The sequence below is a fragment of the Bacillus rossius genome, chromosome 1, assembly GCF_032445375.1.
Source record: "Bacillus rossius redtenbacheri isolate Brsri chromosome 1, Brsri_v3, whole genome shotgun sequence".
In the NCBI taxonomy this organism is placed as follows: domain Eukaryota; kingdom Metazoa; phylum Arthropoda; class Insecta; order Phasmatodea; family Bacillidae; genus Bacillus; species Bacillus rossius.
The window spans coordinates 123,637,718-123,657,432 of NC_086330.1; the positions used below are offsets into that span (position 1 = coordinate 123,637,718).

At 35.7% G+C, this 19,715-nt stretch overlaps 1 protein-coding gene across 2 annotated transcripts in view; it reads right to left on the reverse strand.

Annotated features, from left to right (window-relative positions):
• Positions 1-19,715, reverse strand: part of LOC134544660 (sodium/potassium-transporting ATPase subunit beta-2) — a 94,989-nt gene that overhangs the window by 4,863 nt on the left and 70,411 nt on the right. For both annotated transcript variants that reach the window (XM_063388503.1, XM_063388502.1), the window contains exons 2-6: positions 15,643-15,783; positions 12,080-12,199; positions 10,324-10,505; positions 3,259-3,372; positions 1,443-1,611 (exon numbers count right to left, since the gene is read on the reverse strand). In XM_063388503.1, the coding sequence (XP_063244573.1) occupies positions 1,443-1,611; positions 3,259-3,372; positions 10,324-10,505; positions 12,080-12,199; positions 15,643-15,783 (726 nt within the window). The remainder of the gene's footprint in view (positions 1-1,442; positions 1,612-3,258; positions 3,373-10,323; positions 10,506-12,079; positions 12,200-15,642; positions 15,784-19,715) is intronic.

The following is a 19,715-nucleotide window of genomic DNA, read 5'->3' on the forward strand; positions in this document are numbered from 1 at the left end:
GCCCTGCTGGTAATTTCATTTCCTCATAGTTACCATTATTTAAGGGCTTTTCCTATAATGTGTTACAGTAACATTACATGTTTAATTGCTATGCCTCTTTTAATTTATTTCTCTCTCTCTATCTATATATCTCCCTCTATAAATCTTACTGTATTTCTCTCTATATCTAATCTATCTCCCTATCTATACCTCTCTATATCTGTATCTCTCCAAGTGTGTACTTTCCTATCTATATCTTCATCTTTATAAAACAGACGACGAACACACAAACATTAATTAATATATATATTTTTACCTATCTGTATTTTTATCTGTCACAGGTGTGACATAGGTATACAAAAACATGCATGTATTCAAATCCAATGTTGTATCAAAATATCAAAGCAATCCATGAGGAACTTTCGAAGATTTAAGATTTTGAATGAATGAACATTTACATTTTTATTTATATAGAAGATAGTGGTAAAGAGTTTAACAAGTGTTCATGATTATGACCTTTTACAAATTGGGTATTACGGTCAGTAAATACCTGGCGATAAAATGTGTGACCAACAACAAATGCAAGAGAGCCTTCTGAATAAAATAACAGGAAAATGGCTTAGTTAATATAAATGGCAAAAAATTAAAATAACCTAAATGGTGTGTGGAACTAAGACTTAAACAGGACTCCATAAAATCTTAATTTAAGTGTGAATGAGTTACGAATATGTAACTGAAATGTGGCTCAGACCTTACTCCCAAGCCACGACCTGAACCTACTACAAATATAAAGCACGATGTGAATGGTTGGCCTGTTTACAGACCAACTTAAAACACGAGCAGCAAGAAAGAGCAGTAACTGCCAACTAGGCCTGTGCGAAACATCAACCAAGTGAATAAATCTAAGCTCTTTTTAACATTAGATTTGACTTCACCAAGAAATATGCTATTCATTTTTAAAGAATCTTCGCCTGTGATGCAAAGCTTCGCTACAGGGTGAAGCTAGGTGTTTGTTGCGAAGCTTTAAAACATGGAAGCCTATGGTTCACTCATTAACTTTTTTTTTGTGTTTTGTAAATGTTCTGTACAAATAAAGTTGTTTATTTAAAAAAAAAAACAAAGGTGGCACTCAAGATTGCTTCTATAAATGCTCAATATTAATGTTATGCATGGTTAGATTATATTTTTTATTTAATAGTGTTATACGTAGGGCCCAATTTGTTAGGATCATTTAAGTTTGAACATTACAAACTTAAAATAAACTTAAAAAATTATTATTATTATTGTACTAACAATCCATAATTTTATAGATAAGTGTAATACAGCCTTGCTAAGAACAATATTCGCAAATTGCTTCTACTTTGTGAGAATTTTGCCAACAAAATATGCAAAATGTACATTTACAGCAGACACTATAACATAGTATAAATAAATACGGCATGGAATAAAATAAGAATGCTCACTTCTTGGTCGCACGAGATGAATGGCGAGGATGGGGCTCAAGTAGCCAACGGAGTTTTCGTAAGGATAGAAATAGCCCGGGAACCCTCGGTGAGGAATGTACTCTATTCTGCCAAGATATTCCACATCGGCAGGATTCTCTCCTTCGCAGCTCACCCACACCGTGTTCAGCTGCAACACGAACCACCATGGCAACTTTATAGAAGCACCAAATACTTAAATGTTTTTTATATCAACCACGTTAATTTTTAGCATCAAATATTTTAAGTAACATGCAATATTTTTCTCATTTGAGAGATAGCTTGCACATACTTGTATGTATTACTTATTGCTATATAAATTGTTACAAAAAATCACAAATGACATAACCTAGCATACCATACAAATGAATATATAAATTCACAGGACAAAATAAAAATACTAATTTCGTCGTGAAGAAATAATTGCAAAGTTAGAGTTTAAAAAAAAAAATTTCAGTTTTAAATACTAATAACCTAATACAATTAATGATGCTAATCTTACACCATTAAAGAAGGACTTTATTTGCCTAAAAACATCTATGAATAAAATGGAGTGAAGTGGCACAGCAATAAGACTCTCATTCCAAAAGATGCTGGTTCGACTCTCGGTTCAGACATGGTTTTCCATGGTTTCTGGAAATCACTCCGGGAAAATATTGGGACGGATTCTTGCTATAGACCATGTATGGACCAATTCCATCCTTAACATCCCATTGTGTTGTCTCCAATGAACTCACTGTCAAAGATATGTTATACAAATGAACTTAAAATAAATAATTTTTTTTTAAATGCAGTACAACATCAGTGACTTCATAAATGATAAAGTATGTGACTTTGAAAGCATAGTTTTAAAATAAAATGTAATATTCATTTAAGCTATGGAAATAATTTTCAAATAAATAATTTACATGCATAGATTATTAGATACAAACATATTAAAATCTTTCATGCAAATATAATAGTTTTCAAATGAAAGACAAGACTTTAAATGTTATATTATATAGATTATGTAGACATTTTAGATAAAATATATGGATGAATGACAAATGTCCACAACTGTGAATGTTCACAAGTGTCAATTTACAAACTGTGGTATACACGTATACAGTATTACAGGTCAGTAACTGTAATTATATTACAAAAACTGATTAACTATATGTAGATATATTTCATGGTAAAATGGGACAAAAAAACTTGGTCAGTACATCATACAATACCAAAATGCAAGTAAATACACAATATAATTCTGAATTGCAAGTTGCATAAGAAAATTAAAATAAATTGAAACAAAAAATTATTATTAAATAAAAATGTACTATTTTTTTCATCATGAAATTTGAACCGAAACAAATGGACCAGAAAATTGGATAAATAAACACAATCATAAGTTTTTTTGGTTCAGCACATTCTATAATTCAGCACTGATCAAACTGCTTGTGATCGGGATTTTTTTAGTGGATTTCAACTGTTGCCCTCGACTGCCAGCACTTTTAGTTCGCCCAGAGTTGTTGTATTTGTCAGTTTTCATTTTGCTACAGCGTTAAAACCTTTCACTGTTTTTATATCCTGTTTGACCATGAACCTCTTATAAATTTACTTTATCATCATTGAAATTGGTAGATTTATTCAAACAAACACATTTATGCCAATTAATTTTTATTATTTAGAATAAATCTATCCTAGAGAAACTTATGACCAACTATTTTATTGCAAGTTACAGCTTGGATCAGTCACAAATATTATTTACCAGTTCATACATGCTACGTAACACATTGACCAATAACATATTAAAGCTTACCATGTGACTAGCATTCCTAGCTTCCAGGTCCGCAATGTACCGTTTCAGATCCATTGGCATTTCAGCAGGCAAACCTGTAGATTTGTTGTAGAACTCAGGAACCCAGTTATAGATCTGAAAAATTAAACACATTTTCCTCAAGAAGTACAATTCACGTTCAAGTAGAACTTCGTTAAAACTTTTTTTGACGTGGAAACGTCTATTTGCTAGTTACAGTGATAGTTGGTCAAACTTTGTTATATCATCAGATTTGAATCAGTAATAACCACGAGACTAATAATGGATGGATCATGTTGGTATGTGTTTGTCACGCAGTATTTGTTTTGTCTGTGATGTCGTGATACTAGTGGAGGAGCATGCACGTGATTGTTACAAATTTGGTGTAATGTGGAAACACTTTTAGCTAGGGAGTTGATCATTGTGAAGAGCTTGCAGATGACTACTTGGACCCCAAGTGAGACAATAAAAATACTAGCCGGCATATAAGTGAAATCACTATTAAAATGAAAATTACAAAATAATTAAAGATGTGGTCTTACATGATGCCGCTTGTGGTCGCTAACACTGCTCAGTTCCCGCTGTTGGTCGTGACCTCAACCATCTGCCATTGATAATAATAACAAAGGCACATTTAAAAGCAAATAACTTTATTTGATCCCCTGATTTTCTTAAATGGAATAAAATATAAGCTTCATATTTTTATTTTATATTTTAAAACTCATACATTTCTAGGTTTTTTTTAAATTTAAGCATTCGTAGAACCAATCTGTTTTTTAAATAACAACATATAGTTTAATAAAAGAAGTGAATCTCCATGCAGTGAGCATCTCTCTCGCTGTCTCTTATAAAGGCAGCATCCTTTTGACATTTTTTAATTGTTTCCACCAATAGCTGCTGGTTTGTTCAAAACATTGGCGTTAAAATGTTGTACAATATAATAATAATAATAATAAAAAGCGTCAGTGTCACTCGGTACACATGATAAGTGAAACTTTTTTGACAATTAACACCGTGTCTCATAAGTAGGGATGGGTCGGTTCCGTAATTTTTTCGGTTCCGGTTCCATTTCGGTTCTTGGAATTCGGTTCGGTTCTTCTCCGGTTCCTGTCTCATTGGTTGTGAGGATAATCAATCTTTAAGAAAAGAAAAAAAAATTACTGTCTCATCGGTAGGGCCTGGAATTTTTCGCGATCGCGAAAACCACAACATTTCTATATTACACTGCGAATATATCCCCGAAAAGTACCATTACAGTAGAATCCCGCCGATGCGAGCCCCCTCTGATGCGTCCATTCCGTTTATATGACCGTTTTTTGAGAAAACATGAAAAATTTGAGCAGAGTCGAAAATTTGAGTAAAATCGGCTGAAAAACAAGTCTGTTACACTTTGTTGGGCTCTATGCGTTCACGTTTATCTTGGCGAGAGCTGTACTGTAAGCAGCCAGGCATACAAAAGACGTCTAAAAATAGATACCACCCCTCTAGACTGGCCACGCGGCAGTGTCTAGACGAGCTCGGCGCCTCCACTATCGCACGAAAAGCCGTCTCAGCTGTCATGTTATCTTACCCGCCCGGCGGCTTGACGTCATACGTGACGTGACGCGACGCTTACCTCTCCCATACCCTGCTAATTCTTCAAGGCTCATCCCTCCCAGAGCCACAAACCATGTAAAAACAATTCCCCCCCTCCCTCCTTATCCAACTAACATTTCAACACATTCCCTCCCTTATTTCAACCTTCTGCATGAGAAACTGTCAGCGTGTTTTTTTTTCTCCTTTTTTTTTACGCTGCGAAGGGACGTGGAAAAGATAATTGCTTGAGCTGTCAAAATAAACATCGCTGACGGCAAGGGCAGGAGCGCATCCTGTCGGTCTGTCGCTGTGATTATATACTCCAAAAACATGTCACAGCATTTCAGGATAGCATTGTTCTTATTTCTTTTGTTTATAGCCGAATGTTTTCTACTTGATCCACACAAGGTTAAAGTGTCCTTTAACCCAAGTCTTGTGTTTCAGCATAATTACCTTATTTTTACATAAGCCGTGTTCGTGTATGGTTTTGATGCTCAAAATTGATCTGGGGTATAGTTCACACTAAGTTTCTTCTCATTTGTGCGCTGGGGTTTGTTCAAGTGGCAACCCCGTGTTCCTCCACTCCATTAAATACGAGCATATCAGTATCAGAAACATGGGTTTTATTGTACTGACAATAGCACAGTGATGTGCAAATTTTGCAACTGTAAAGTTTCATGGGATAGAAAAAAATTCATTGACAAACACCTAAAGTCGGCTAAGCATGTGGCATTGGCAGCCAAAAAAAGAAAAAAAAAAAAAAAAATTTGTAGTTGCAAACATCTATAGCAACGTGTCTGTTTTGTGTAACTGTTTTGGATTTAATTGGCTGTTATTATGCATATTAGCCTATTCCTAGTATACATGGATTGTTTATTAAATATGTAAACTATTATATTCAATAACTGCACAATTTAGTCAACATTTAAAATACCGGTAAAATTTCCATTGCATAACGAAAATACCGACTTTAAACCACCGCTTTTCTAATTTGAAAGTACCGCTTTTTGCATATTGAAAACACCGAAATTTTCCAGGCCCTACTCATCGGTAGTATTTTAGACAATGTTCGCATATAGCAAACATCTGCATCAAGAACAAAATGTTCCCACACAGACGACATTACTGCAACGAAACAAACTCCTCATGCACAAAGCTGAAAATATTACTTCCTTTATTAATTTACGTGCCAATAACACAAATTATTTATCGCCTAAACCACGACAGTAGCCAAAACAAAACGTTGAAGTTTTGGCTGAGTACCAACCTCCTTGGTATTATTGTTCGCATGTGTTGAAAAATTACGGTAAAATAATTATCATGTGAAAGTAACATCTAAAATGGTGTTAATTGTTTACTTCAATTTTCACATACATTTAAAACCATATGGTTTAATTCTGGAATGGTAAAATAACGTTTACCGTTTATAAGTTAAAACGTATGATAAGTTGTGTAATCCATGGAGAGTTGGTCACTATGTTCACAAAAACATGGCACCCCAGCCGCTGCATATTACGGTAAATAAATGAAAATAACAATATGACCAAGACGGAAATTTCGAAAAATTTTCCAATTATCTGTATTGTGCTACATTTACATACAGAATAAAGTTATCCCGGCACTAAATATAATATAGAACATAGTTATGGCTGTGATTGCATCAATTTTCTTAAGCGCATTGAGTCACACCTGAGGTATGTACATACGGTAACGTCTGTCTGTTTTAGATATGCGGAATGTTTTATTTACCTATTTTAGTGATGACCCGATATTCTATATTCGATATCGGAGATAGGTAATATCGGCACATTTTTCAATATCGGACATCGGTAAATACTTGCGATATTTTGATAACTGATGTTTGCTCTCGCCAATAATACTTCTCACATAACCTTAACCGTAATTCCAAGCTTATTTTACACGGGCGTAATTTATCTTTCTTCACGTCACCATATTACCTAGAAATTCCAAGCATATTTTTCACTGAAACAATTTCAAGCCTGTTTCTTCTTTCTGATACTGCAATGCATTCCGACGGTACAATTCTTCCATGCGTACACAAATCCCAGTCATTAGTGCATATTTATTCGTTTCAGATATTCGTAATGCTTTCGCTAGATGAATTTTGGAAGTTCACTATGTGTACATAAATTGAAAACATAAACGAAAATAATTACGATATTTAATTTAATAAGTGGTGTAGCCGTAAGTAAACATGAAGAAGAATAAAGTTGCTGCTTGATATAACAGGCATTTTCTTTCCGTGTCGTTTCATGGTCGCCAACTGCTGTTCTATAAAAAGACGTAATCGTAACGTAAGTTTTACAAAAGCTAAAATATGAAACGTGTTTAAGTAGGGCAAGTTGCAGCAAAGGTATTATGTTGGCTATATTTAGTGCATTGCCAACAACATAAATAAAGATGTGTGGTTTTATAAACTCTGCAGTTTTTACTTTTCACGTATTTTTAACGTGTTTTCGCACCAATAAATGGAGTGATAGACTTGAACAATGGTCACAAAATTTGCTACTTGAAGACCTTCCTTTCTAGCGTGTCGTTTACCGTGATGAAATTTTACAAAGGGTACAAACGTTTGATGTTTTTCGGACGGTATTTTTCGTAGATTACAGTTGAGACACTGGACTAAGTACATGCAGTGACTCGTGATTCATACATTATAAGCAAATACACTAGAGACTAATACCGGACAGCTACAAGATTTCTCAACATTTCTCCAAAAAATCTGAAATTTGTTTCCTTGTAGTTACAATATGATTTTTGCATACTGTAGGTAATACCTACACCAGAATATTGCTTTATCTGGCCTTGAAAAACAATTTAATTTTTTAAGACCTTGAGTTTAGAGAGCTTATTTATAGGCCATTATGATAATTTCATTATTGCTTTCATTTAATGTGAATTTACAATATTTTACAATTAATAAAAATAATATACATTCACATAAGTATGTTTTATTAATATTTAACATTTTTCATTATTGTCTCTAACAATACTCCAGAACCACAATTTTATAGAATCAGTGTACGAAATGAGATAGGCCTATTATCGGAATATCGGGTATCGGGTATTGGATCGGTAGATTTGGAAATATCGGAATCGGTATCGGGTTTTTGGATATCGGGCCATCACTAACCTATTTATTATTTATACGATTATACGTAATGGAAAACACCATTAAATAAATCATTGTAACACGTCTTAACAATAATTATGCCAAACGGTTGTGCTTTAAATTTGAAGTGTAGTGAAAATACCAAAAATGAACCTTAACCCTGTAACTTTAAATAACCTGTCTTTTCAGTACCCGAAAACGGTTCCGGTCCGGGGGCCTAGAACCGGGGAACCGAGGAACCGAAGAACCGACCCGACCCATCCCTACTCAGAAGTATATGCCAGTGAGAAAGAAGACAATTTTGTAAAAATAACACAGCACTGGTTTTTTTTGCTTTCATTTCTTTTAAGTATTTAAGAATCCTAACCTTTTTTGTATTTATTAGGAATTTGATTAAAATAAAAAATATAAACAATATTTCATGCACAGGATTTGTTTAAACTTTTTTGAAATAGCATATTCTTAGTTGGACACAACTATCTACTAGCTCGTGGGCTCATAATTATAACACGATGTGTGATTTAGTTAAATAATAATTTGTGCAAATAATTACAGTCAAACTAAAGTGTGAAAGCAATATAAATATTTAGTTACAAAGCTAAAACAATACTCATTAACACTTAACAATACTGATTTACAAAAGTAATTAAAATAATACGTACTTGAAATAACATTTTCTTGCGAATATGGCCCATGGCACGGTGCACAACAATAAGCTCACACCCCGTCATGTTGCCCTCTGCCCAAATACTCCCTTGCTAGATACCAGCAAGTAGGGTGGCGTCAGGCGCAGGTGGGTCCCTACCGCCGCGACCCGCCTATCCCTGTACCTGAGCCGCACGCCACCACGTGGAGCCCGCTCAAGGCATCGCGGTCTGACATGTTCTCTGCAATGTCCGCAACCTATTATTCATCCTTTTCACGTCAGAAAAGTTTCACAACAATGTTTCATGAAAACGTTGCATTAAAATTCGGCCTTGAAGAAATTTTACTCCCATCAGGCCCAAAGAAGTTTCACTTCAAAAATCAATGCATAGAAAAATTTGGCAGCACCCATTGAATTTTAATATCCAAGAAATGTTTTAAAATAATTTAGCAAACCAAACAAAAAATTACATCATCTTAGCCCTCATATTGTTCTTGACCTGCAATCACACAAGCTATTCTACAGTGTGACACACTGAACAGCTGTTAGTTGGGGCAGATATAGTTATCCTGTAGTGTGTCAGGTTATCTGTGCAAGCACAAATATCAGGACAACGAGGTCTACACTTTATAGGTGCTACATGCAAACCAGTAACTCCGCAACATGATTCCTGCAAGAGGCAGGTAACGAGATGGAGCACTCTCAACTGTGCTCCTCTCCACGTCTAGCTTCTATAAGAAATGTCACTTCATCATTCGCATGAGCAGATATCCCTAGACATGTAAGTCACACCGGGGAGTCTGGAACAAAGTCACAACCCTTCGTCAGTCAAGTGAGCACATGTTAGCCATCTCCGGCACCGAGCAACCAATCTGCAAGTAAGATTTAAATTTTTTTAGGAATGACAATGGTTAAAAATTCCCTGCTTTGTATGCTAATGTATTTAGCACATTATTTTCAAACTACATGTAGTTATTGACATTTTACCATTTTGTGATTTATTAAAGTAATTTCACGAATTTCGCCACTGGTTTGAACCTACTAGTGACATAAACAGTACATATTTTAAAGGGCATATGGAAATCCTAAAATCCTAAAAAAATCTATCAGTTTCATCAACAAAAGGAAAGAATTTGAAAGCAAACAGCAGTCTCCCCCCCCCCCCCCCCCCCCCAACAATGCAATTTTGTGAACACGCCTGCCCATTTTGACTTGTTTCAACGAATCCAGTCACGTCTTTCAGGCTGTTTTGAATAAACTACATGTTTATGTTATTGTAAATCAGTATTTTGAAATAGTAATGAAGTTGTGAAAAATTATTATATTTAAACCGTTTGTGTTTGGCATGTTTAAACGGTACTGTTTATGGTTAGGTGACGTGCTGTTAACTGTGGATGTCGTGACGTCACAGTAACAGCGCCCTGTTTAACATTTTTACAATTAGGATTTGGGATAAAATCCTTGATCTTCGCCACATGAGCGAGACACGTGAAACGATCCTGGCCACCGAGCACCCAAATTGCACATAAAATTGCAATTTTTATGCAAATCATTTTGTGTAGCAATTGATATTTTTGCAAACAGTATTCAAAAATCCACTCGTCCTTCCAAAAAATTAATAATATAAAATACAACCCTGGCTAAGCCCACGATGTCTGACCCTGCGATGCAAGAGCAGCGTGAGAAAGCTAACTGCGTAATGAAACCACGGTACCTTATTGAGCTTGATGAAGATGCAGGGAGATGACTTGTGGTAGTTGAACCGGTTCTCCTCGGTGCACGGCTCCCAGTTCTTCACATCCACGTTACACACCTGCCCCTTGTGGGGCGGCTTGCCATAGTCGCAGCTGTAGATGTTCTCCCCGCGGCCGGGCGTCAGGCCGGGCTTCCTGTACACTGTGCACGGTACAACATTACATTAATGATCCTTGCAACACAGAAAATTTATTTAAATCATTCTTGAGGACATACACCATTGCTGGCTTTCACTGTAAGTCATAGACAAACCACAAGAATGGAAAAGAAAGATGAATACGCAAACACACAGAAAAAAATACAAAATCAGTCAATTTCAAATGTGTGAAAGCACAGACATTCCAATCAATTCCTTTCATGTAACTGTGACCAGCGTCTCGTCATCGTCATCATCATCAGCCCACTGTGTTCCTCTGGCCGTTATATTTTTCAGACTAAATATTTCCAAGGAATTCTCTGTGCTGTCTATATATTCACACATTTGACATCTGCTGATTTTTGCTTGTTTTCTGTGTGTTTGTATATTCACATTTTTTGTTTGTTCTTGCAGTTTCTCTAGGACATATAAAGAAAACCAGCAATGGTGTATGTCCATAAAAATTATTAAAATCATACTATCACAAACTGCGTAAACGTCACACTCCTCTGCACAAGTGTCCCTCTTAAGACTCGGTTCCCTTAGGCTGGGTTTGAAAACTTCAAAAAAACTGCAAGGATGTGACATGTAGTAAACACGAAACAACCGCGGTAGTTCATAACTGTATAAAATAATATTTCATCTGATTTCTTTTTAAAAATAATGTTTTTTCACAAATTCTTAAAAACTTGATTTTAAAATGTAATTTGCTTTCACTGTGAAAAAGTTTTAACACATAAATGAAAACATGATGCAAGTGATAAAAAGAAAATCTTGACTGTACGCACATCAAAATTGTATGTTTAAAAGTTTTCGAAGTACACTTCACACTTAAAGTATAGCAGGTGGAAATGCTGATTTTCAAGAAACTGACAGTTGACTGTGTTGCATTTTCGGTAGATATTTGATAATATTCTTATTTCACTTTTTTCATGTTCCATAATTTTATGTTCTTGTATTTCTTGCATAGTTCATAAACATGCCCTAGTCTCAGTACTGGCAGCTGGCAACCAGCTCGCCATAGTATGCCAGCAAATTAAAACATCATCTAACTGCTGTCTGTTTGACAAAGCAGTACATATACTTACAGCCTTTGGTATAAACATACACAGCTATTTCCTGAAAGTACAAACATTAAACTATAGACATTCATATTATATTTCATTCTAATAATGCATTAAATGTTCTTGTACAAGTTCCAACAATAATCTGACCAAAAAAAGACAATATTTTTCACTGTTTTATAATTATTAAAAAAACATTTTCGTAACTTCCAATTTACCTGTCTAAAAATAATCAGATATTACATACTCAACATGAGAAATGATGACACTGTGCAACTAACCTGAATGTAAAGTTCAAATTCAAAAATTCAGAATTTATTCTACGAAAACTGAAAGAAATAATCATCTTTCGTTCTTGTCCACTTTCTCCCTCCACTGGCATTTTGGACAAAACTTTGGCCACATCATTTCCCAGTAGAAAGATTGAAGTGCTCATTTCTGATGATTTGGGACACTGCCTTGCATTCACTTTCGATCTTGAAAACCAAAACAATCCGATAGGACATTTCACCTACCTTCCAGGAATTTCTTCAAGCTGTCGGTCCAATGCTTGTAGTTCAGTTCATCTGTTGCCTTGTACCATATCAGCGTGCTTTCCACATTGTCTGCTGGCGGCATGGGTCGGAAACCAAGGCCTAGGCACATAACCCAATACTGTTAAGTAATTATCAATAATTGAAATGAAACTATTTTACCTACAAAACAACAGGTATCTTAAGAAACCAGAGACAGATCCAAAAACAAACACACAAATATGAGTTTTTAAAGGTCAATGATAGGCAATAATTTTTCTTAAGAAATATAGAATAGGGCCAATCGACTTCTACATATCGTCGCTTAGCCAACAATATCGCCAAACTGACATTTTTAACTAAATTGACTTCTTGCTTCCAACACATTCTATTGGAAATTTCATATCCACCGATACAATTGTAACAGAAAAACTCATAGATAGCAACACCATCGGACAAAAATGTAACCGCCTAAATACAGAAAGCAGACTTACTAACTACACTAGGCTCCATGCCACTAGGCTCCATGCCACTAGGCTCCATGCCAATTGGCTCCATGCTAAGGTGACGGGAGGAAGTGTAGTTAGTTTCAATGTTGTTTTAAAATAAAAATAGCATTATATTAAATAAACTCTCTACGTACTTGAAAATAAGCAGTTTTCTAACCCTCCTGAAAAGTTACTGAAATGATAATTAGGCGGTTTTATTAACTAAGCAACGCTGTTTGGACATAAAAATTAGCATTGTTATTTTTAAAATATTTATGAAAAATAAAGTGTAACTTTGCTTTCTTACTTTTTAAATGTGATGAATTGTCAAAGGAGAAATTAAAATCTTCAGTTACAAGTTACAATAAGATATCTTTACTACAGCAAGTTTGGGTACATGGCCGTGCCGAACTGACGCTTTTGCCAGATAATTGAATGCCAATTTACTTTTAACAAGAATAACAAAGAAAAATTAGTTTACATTAAACTGGTATTCAAAACACGAGCTGGTATTCAACTGATAATCAAAACAATACAAGAGCTATAATATCACGTTTAGTTCAAGATTCAAATAATTTCTCCAAAAAATAACTAGGGGAAATGTAACCTACTATACTTTAATGAAAACAGACAGTAACTGTAAACTCCAAGTCAACTAAAAACGCAGGCAGTGCAAAAATGTGACTGAGGCAAACATTTAACATGGGGAGGTTTCCTCACCCTCAAGTGATTTTTTTGAGCAAGAGGGATGACAGATTTATAAAGCTTAAGGGTGAATAAAAGATAGGCCAATACTAAATCTTGATTCTGGCAATTGCAAAAGGTTATTACATGTTCAAAAAAAAGTAGGGGAAATGAATGATGTCATAAGAGTAGGCCAATGATGTAGGATTTTATGCTTTGATAGCAATGGAGTTGACAATGTTGTGTGGTTGCTTCTTTGTTTGGAAGTAGTTAGTGGCAGTAGGCCTAATTGAAGTTACAGATCGCATTTGATGTGTAGAGACATGCAAAATTCACGGATTCATTTCGTGATAGGCTAGCATCAAAACAACCATACCTTCGTACCGCTTCTGCGATTGGCCCACATTTTATCCGGGGAACTGTGAGGCAATGGGAAACACTAAACCAAGAAAGTGCCGAATTACGGACAGCCTAGTTGAGACGTCTCACGCGTCAGTAGCCAATGAACAGGTGTCATTTCCGCGAGTATTTAAAGTACTGTGGAGTCTATCCTAGAGGTCAATGAATCCGCGAATTTTGCAGGTCTCTATTGATGTGTAATGGTTGTTTGAATAAGAAAGGTTAGGGAAAATATAGGAAATGTCGGAAACAAATACGTTTAAACTATTGATAAAACTTTGTTGAAATTGGTTTGAAGAGAAAAAAGAAGAGGCAAAATTACTTCCAAAAAGAAGCAAGTCGGATATGTACAATTGTGTGTATGGAATATTAAGCACGCATGTTAATGAAGGTAGTTGATCTAAGGGTTAGGTGAAATGTGAAATTTAATACGTTGTCACTCGTTCAGGTAATGAAAACAAAGTGAGAGGTTGATTAGTTTAGGTTAGCTACATTACAAATACTTTAATATATTCTGGACGGAACAGTGTGATGTGTGATAGGTTGGCGGTTATGAAATACTAAAGCTACATTCTTACAGGATAAGCAGGAAAAAAATATGGGTTTTCACCGCAGTACTGTAGATGCAGTATTTTTTGCTTACTTCAGTTTGGTATATTATAGGTTTTGGGTATCGTAATAAAAAAAACTACCCAGACTAGTTTGGTTTTTGATACCGGTATTCAATTTCTTGAAATTGAGACTTTTGTAATAAAGTTTTCACCGTATTTTTAAGTACGGGTGGGACACCAGTCCCACCCAGTCTAAACCATTATGCAATACTAGTACTTAATATTTTAAAAGTGGTATTGTGAAGTAGAATACAGTTCCGTCCAGTTTAATCGATTTTACGATACCGGTATTTAATATTCAAAAGTGAGACTTTGAGATATTTTCTCTGTATTGTGAAGAACAACACAGCCCCACCCTGTTTAGTCTATTTTGCGATACCAGTATTTTGTTCCTCATTAACTTAACACTTTCTTGCAACTTTTTTTCAGCATAATGGATTTTGTAATAAATAAGACATGCTGTTATATTTCACGATACCGCCATAAGTTGTAATGCCTACAGACATAATTTCTTTGATAATGAAATATTGTATTGCAAACTAAACTTAAGAGTGGGGAGGATTATAGTCTAGCTTACGATACTGAAAAAGCATTATATTATAAAATTAAAATAGGCGAAAAAATAGTGTGTTTATTGCTCCTCGCCCAAAACACATAAGATATTCCTGCGCTTGTCCCGTAAGAATGTGGAGATGGTAATGACATAAGCGACGTTATCTTGTTGATGTCATCAGCATTGTTACGGAATCAGGATCTATGATAGTGGTGAAAGGCATTTAATCTAGCATTCTATGACTCAACACATTGTGAAATCGGGCATCCATTATGCATCTCACGTTCAGATTGTTCGGGTAGATTCCAGCTGCTGACTTGGCCGCCAGGTCGCATTACTGGGCTGCCTGCGCTTTTTCACACCTACGTCGGTTTTCAATTCAGTTCAGTGTTTCCTGTTTTCTAGCGGATTATGTTTCACATTTCACAGGCACATTTCTGTAACCTAACATGATAATGTTTTTCTTTGGTATTCACGTTGAAACTTTATTGATGTTATATAATCTGGCAAAACTGCTTATCTGCAGGGCCGTCGAGAGAAACTACGGATCCCCGTTACTTCAAAGAGTTCGCCTTTCGAATACCGCGATTAAAAAAACAATTTAACGACTAAACGTTACCCGGAAAAATTGCTCTTAACTTGTGAGGTTTCCAGTGGATTTTATTAGCGATGTAATTATAATTTTTGTCCTATCAGGATAAACACAAGCAAAGTTCGGAACTCGGCCCTTCTCGCTCGACGCCCTGTGGTCTCGAACGTGTCCTGCCGTACCTCGCACAGTGAACACACGAGTGCACAGGTTCGCGACAGCACTGTCGCTGGCGCACACACCTGGTGAGGTGCCGATTATGGATTGGTTGAGCTGCCACCTCGGGATGCGCGGGTCCAGGGTCTGGAAGAACACCCACATGCAGATGGAGAACAGCGCCGCCAGCACTCCGTAGAATATCAGGTAGAACACCCCGATCTTGGCTGCAACAGCAAACAAGACACACACACGGTTACAAACATCCTAGCCTGACAATTCACCTATTACTAGCGTTATGTATTGTCTTATTTCAATAGTGCTAAGTAAACCTCCAATTTTTCATTTATAAATACAGTATGTTTAATATTAATTATCTTGCCATGTGCTTTTAAATGGAGTTGTACCACTATCAATTTTATGCGTAGGTACATATAATAGTCAAATTGGCGACAGTTTTAAGTTCAGATGTAGCTTGCTCTATGGTCGTTGGATTTATGTGTGCAAAAAGGCAGGGAGTAAGTTTATCGCAAAAGATTTGTAAAGAATAAACCGGAAATGAAAATGTTTAAAAGCAAATTTAACATTTAGAATGCATGAATAATTGAATGAAATTTAACCACGTCATCAGTAACGAATGAAGGGTTAAACGAGATGGTGCATAAACGAACTGCCTTGGTGAGGGAAACAGGAGTACTCCGAGAAAACCCATCGGTCATAAAAAAAAGTCAGTAGCATTTTCTATCAGGGGAAAATCAAAGTTTAAAACCGCCAGGAATCAACCCTTAGTGGTAGGCGAGTGATCGGACCAGTCAACCACTCAAACCACCATGGTTACAACTGATTTTTAGGAACTGAATCATTAGCTCGGTGATTGTTCACTGAAGCCAACAGGACTTGGAATGAGAATTTTATGTACGAGGACAGAGAAGCAATTTTATAGACAACTAATCCTCATCTCACTTCAGCCTATTCTTCTTGCAGGTAAGGAGCACATGTGTGTCTCAGTAGCGTAGCCAGCTCGACAGAAACAACCCCTTTTAACTAAGCCAAGTTACAGCTATCTAAAAAAAATTTTAAAAAAAGGTTGTTTTCATCAGTATTTCAATAACTCCAGGACCATTCTGAGGTATGCATTCAGAGACTTGAAGTGGAATGTAATACAGTAACACACTGGAGATGATTCTTGAATTGTAATCAATTGTGCAATTCTCTTTTTAAAATTATATAACGTACTTTTTTATCTCATTAATCTTCACGGCAACCCTGCTAATGCATAATCAAGTGATCAACCAATAACTTAACTGTAAGTATATGTAAATACCCATAAATTTGTATGCTTTTCATTTTCATTGCTACGTTATTGGCTTAAAAAAAAATTATTTATGTTGTATAATGAAACGGGTAGTAGAAATGGTTCACTGCTTTAATATTAACTGAGAGGAAAAAAGTAATTGGGGTAGGAACATTAAAGTTTTGTCTCATCAAACAACAAAAGTTTGAATATATTATAATTCACAATATGTAAGTATACGGCTTTAAATCTCATAGACAGATAGGTCATAAGAGACAGACTCACAACTCAAATAAAGGGGCCAGGGAATCAGACAAGGTCTCCGGTAACTAATCACCCCAGCATTTGCATGGAGCCATTCAGGGAAAGTGGCCACTGGTGGTGGCAGGGGGAGGGGGATAGTCTCCCCCCCCCCCCAGCTCCAAGTGTTATGAAAAAATTAGCATAAAATCAGTGAAGACATTCATTATGTTACTGTGTGAGAGGTCACGTCGTCTACAACTACTACTGTAAGCCCATATGACAGTTGTGAGTGTCGATGGTAATGTTAAGTTTTTTTTAATACACAAGTTCAAATTTTAATTTTGTCTATTTTTTATCAAAATTCCCACCCAAAAAATTCTGTATCCGTCACTGAGTGAAACTATGGACTGTTGCCTGTACTGGGACTCTAACTCAGGTCCTTCTAAGCGGTAGTACAGTGTTCTACCTCTGCGCCACCTAGACCTGCTATATACACACGACTTATATACTTGCAATATTTTTGTTTACAATTCCTCCCGCGCATTTCAGCTTTACTCAGGCCACCCAAAAATCATGATGCTAGGTGGCTGAGTGGACCACTGAGTTACCCCAATCCAGATTTTCAACACAGGTAAAATACTTGGCATTAAGTTTCAAAAGGGGTACAATAAACTTTTACTCCGACAGAGTTAACTTGGTAAGATTTTCCGAAGTGCCTCAAGACATCGATTTTTCCCCCCTCCATCGATTGAAAAAAAAAAAGAGAATAAGAAAAAAACTTGACAGTAAATGATTTCTTGTGTGATAAAGTTAGGAGGGTATGACTGCCGAGAGCGGTTCTAATTTGACCCTCCAGCCGCTCGGGAACGGAGCAGCCCGACACAGGTGCACTTCCTGGGCCGAGGAACCTCTGGAAGCCGGCCAGCGCCCAGTCGCGCGGTCCGCCGGACACCACGCCAACGAAAACCCCGCAATTTTAGTTCATTCGCACTAAGTTGGAACTGAAAATTGTCTCTCGCAACCATTTCAATTGTTCGCCGTGATTGTTCCTTATTGCATATCCAGGGGTATTTTAATATATATAATAAAAAATAAAGGAATTTGATATGTTTGTGATGCAAAGCTGTATAATTACGAAAAAAAAAATATTTGATTTTGAAAAATGTACAACACAACATTGTTCCCAGGAGTAATTGTTTTGTGTAACATATCCAATATTGTATTTTAAAGTAAAAAATTAAAAGAAAGAATTTGCATATTTTTGTGATTTGAAACTGTACAATTACCAATATATTTTTGATTTGGAAGATATGCATTATAAAGCTTATTTATAAACTGGATATAAAATAACGAACTTTGTCACTCGGGAGAAATTGTTCCTGTTACGTATGGGTCATTCCATGTCAAATCAACACACCCATTTTACATGACCACTTTGGAATCTCCTCAAATTTTGTATAGTGGTAGTAGGTACTAAAAATAAGAAAAATATTTAATTTTATTTTTTTATCTCAAACGGTTTCCAAAATACAGCTCTGTAAAGTTTTCAAAAAAGCGCCCAAAAACGCTGGACGAGCGTTTTTCAAATTGCTCTAGAACCTGTTCTAATTAAGCTAGAAAGGTGGGAGTGGTGTCATTTTACTCCATTTTTTATGGGCTTTCTTTTGACATATAACACACCATTGGTTGTAATAAAGTTTTTTTTTCTAAACTCAAAATCAAAATTTTGATTTTGAATATATCAAAAAGTGCGTCCCAAAAAATTTTGAAAAAAATTCCTACAAGTAGGCTATATTAATGGTAAGCATAAGTTAAAATTTCAAAATGGGCAGATTATGGCTTCATGGTTAAATATTATCTGCAAAAAGGTGAGATTTTGGGAATTTTAATTTGGTATAGATATTTTACTATGTTCTATTTTACCAACATCAGTAATGCTAATAATTTTACTATCTATAATAAATCTACACAAACATAGATGTTGGTAGTTATGGCTATGGTTATGGTTATAATAAAACGTTTCAGAAGTTTTCTTTCACTTCGCACAGTTTGCAGAGTCTCTTCTTGAAAAATAACTACATGAAAACTGTAAACTGGAAACTAGAATTAGTTTAAAAATTAATAAACTTTGTTTACGCGGCAATGTAGCGATAATCGAGGGTCGCCATGATGGTATGGTCCAGTATGGTCGTATTTATCCCGACAACAACATCGTGTACCTTCGGGAAAGTTCGTATTGATATTAATTTATTATTGAGGTGACTGTTTATTAGTTAATGTCTTTATATAAGTGGATTTTAAAATATGTAGGTATCATTCAAGTAATTTTTAAAAAACAGTAAAGAATAAGCTAGAAAGTTTTAAGACTAACATTCAGACTGTAATCAATCTGCTCCAGCAGGCAGGAAGGAGAGGGCCTGAGGGGGGAGGGGGCAAGCTTTGCTGACAAGTTGAGACCTGCACCTCACAAGAATAGCTCACATAGCAGTTCGTCTGAGTCTGGTGCTCTTGTCAGTAGAATCAGTAGTTATGCTGAGAACAGTGATGTGATAAAGTATTAGTGAGTGTAACTACTAGTAATGTGTGACAGTAGTGAGTACTAATGATAATACAGTTATGTAA